The sequence below is a fragment of the Trichinella spiralis genome (genome assembly GCF_000181795.1).
Source record: "Trichinella spiralis strain ISS 195 chromosome Unknown Scfld2104, whole genome shotgun sequence".
NCBI classification, from domain to species: domain Eukaryota; kingdom Metazoa; phylum Nematoda; class Enoplea; order Trichinellida; family Trichinellidae; genus Trichinella; species Trichinella spiralis.
In genome coordinates this window covers 1-1,296 of record NW_003529043.1, presented here as the reverse complement: position 1 = coordinate 1,296, position 1,296 = coordinate 1, and the positions used below count along the sequence as shown (strand labels likewise).

Below are 1,296 nucleotides of genomic sequence, written 5' to 3'. Positions count from 1 at the left end.
TCTTCTCTCATTCCCTATGCGGGTATTACTTCACCGATTCTGACTCTGGCTAATGAAATTACGGCGATTAGTGTCTATCAGCTGGACGTTGTTCCATCCTTACCTGAACACTCAGACGCGCTTTTAAGATAACGGATGTACCGAAATCTGATGTAAAGATTCTTGTTGATTAGTAAGAAGTCAAAGAAGCGGACGAAATCAAAGAAAACCAGGGAAACTGAAAAAGATATAGCCGCTAATGAAGCAGCGTCTTCTCAAGTTCCAGAAACGGATATTACATCACCGAATCTGGCGCTGGCTAGTGAAGTTACAGCGATTAAATGTCGATCAGCTGGACATTGCTCCATCAATACCTGAAGAAACAGACGAAAAACCAGTGATAACCGATATACCGAAAGGTGAAAAGAAAGATTCTGGAAAGATTAAGAAGAAGTCAAAGAAGCGGACGAAATCAAAGAAAACCAAGAAAACTGAAAAAGATAGAGCCGCTAAAGAAGGAGCGACTACTCAAGTGACAGAAACGGATATTACATCACCGAAATTTACTCTGGCTAGTGAAGACACAGCGGTGGATGTAGATCAGCAGAACATTGTTCCAACAATCCCAGAGGAAACAGTTGAAAAACCACTTTTAAAGGATGAACCGAAAGTTGAAAAGAAAGATTCAAAAAAGATTAAGAAGAAGTCAAAGAAGCGGACGAAATCAAAGAAAACCAAGAAAACTGATAAAGGTAAAGGCGCCAAAGAAGCAGCATCTTCTCACGTGACAGAAAACGGATAATAAATCACCGAAATTTACACTGGCTAGTGAAGTCACAGCGGTGGATGTAGATCAGCCGAACATTGTTCCACCAATCCCAGAGGAAACAGCTGAAAAACCAGTGATAACGGGTGAACCGAAAGGTGAAAAGAAAGATTCTAAAAAGATTAAGAAAAAGTCAAAGAAGCGGACGAAATCGAAGAAAAGCAAGAAAGCTGTCGAAGATACAGCCGCTAAAGAAGCAGCGTCTTCTCAAGTGACAGAAACCGGATATAAATTCATCTAAATTTCCCTGGGTTACTGAACTTACTGGGGGTAGGATGTACAGCACCCCGTCCTTGTACCCCTAAACCGCAAAAAAATGTTATTAAAAAATTTGTGATAAATGATGAACCATAAGGTGTAATAAAGAATCCTAAAAGATTTAGAAAGAAGATCCAGAACCCCAATCGAAGTCAAAAAAAAAACCTTACTTCTGTCTAAAAATAAGGTCCCTTAATAAAAGCCAGGGTTTTCTCAAATGGGCAAAAAACGGG

General features: G+C 39.8%; 1 protein-coding gene across 1 annotated transcript; it reads left to right on the top strand.

Annotated features, from left to right (window-relative positions):
* Positions 1–238: 238 nt before the first annotated feature.
* Tsp_13745 (conserved hypothetical protein) lies at positions 239–1,046 on the top strand. Its single transcript, XM_003368691.1, has 2 exons — positions 239–649; positions 771–1,046. The coding sequence occupies exons 1-2, from the start codon at positions 239–241 to the stop codon at positions 1,044–1,046; spliced, it is 687 nt and encodes a 228-aa protein (XP_003368739.1).
* The last annotated feature ends 250 nt before the right edge of the window (positions 1,047–1,296 follow it).

Bases quoted from the DNA above. Each gene is read 5' to 3' on its own strand.
- Tsp_13745 (XM_003368691.1), top strand. From the start codon at position 239: ATGAAGCAGCGTCTTCTCAAGTTCCAGAAACGGATATTACATCACCGA. The intron at 650-770 runs GTTGAAAAGAAA...CTCACGTGACAG, and splicing joins TTTTAAAGGATGAACCGAAA to AAAACGGATAATAAATCACC.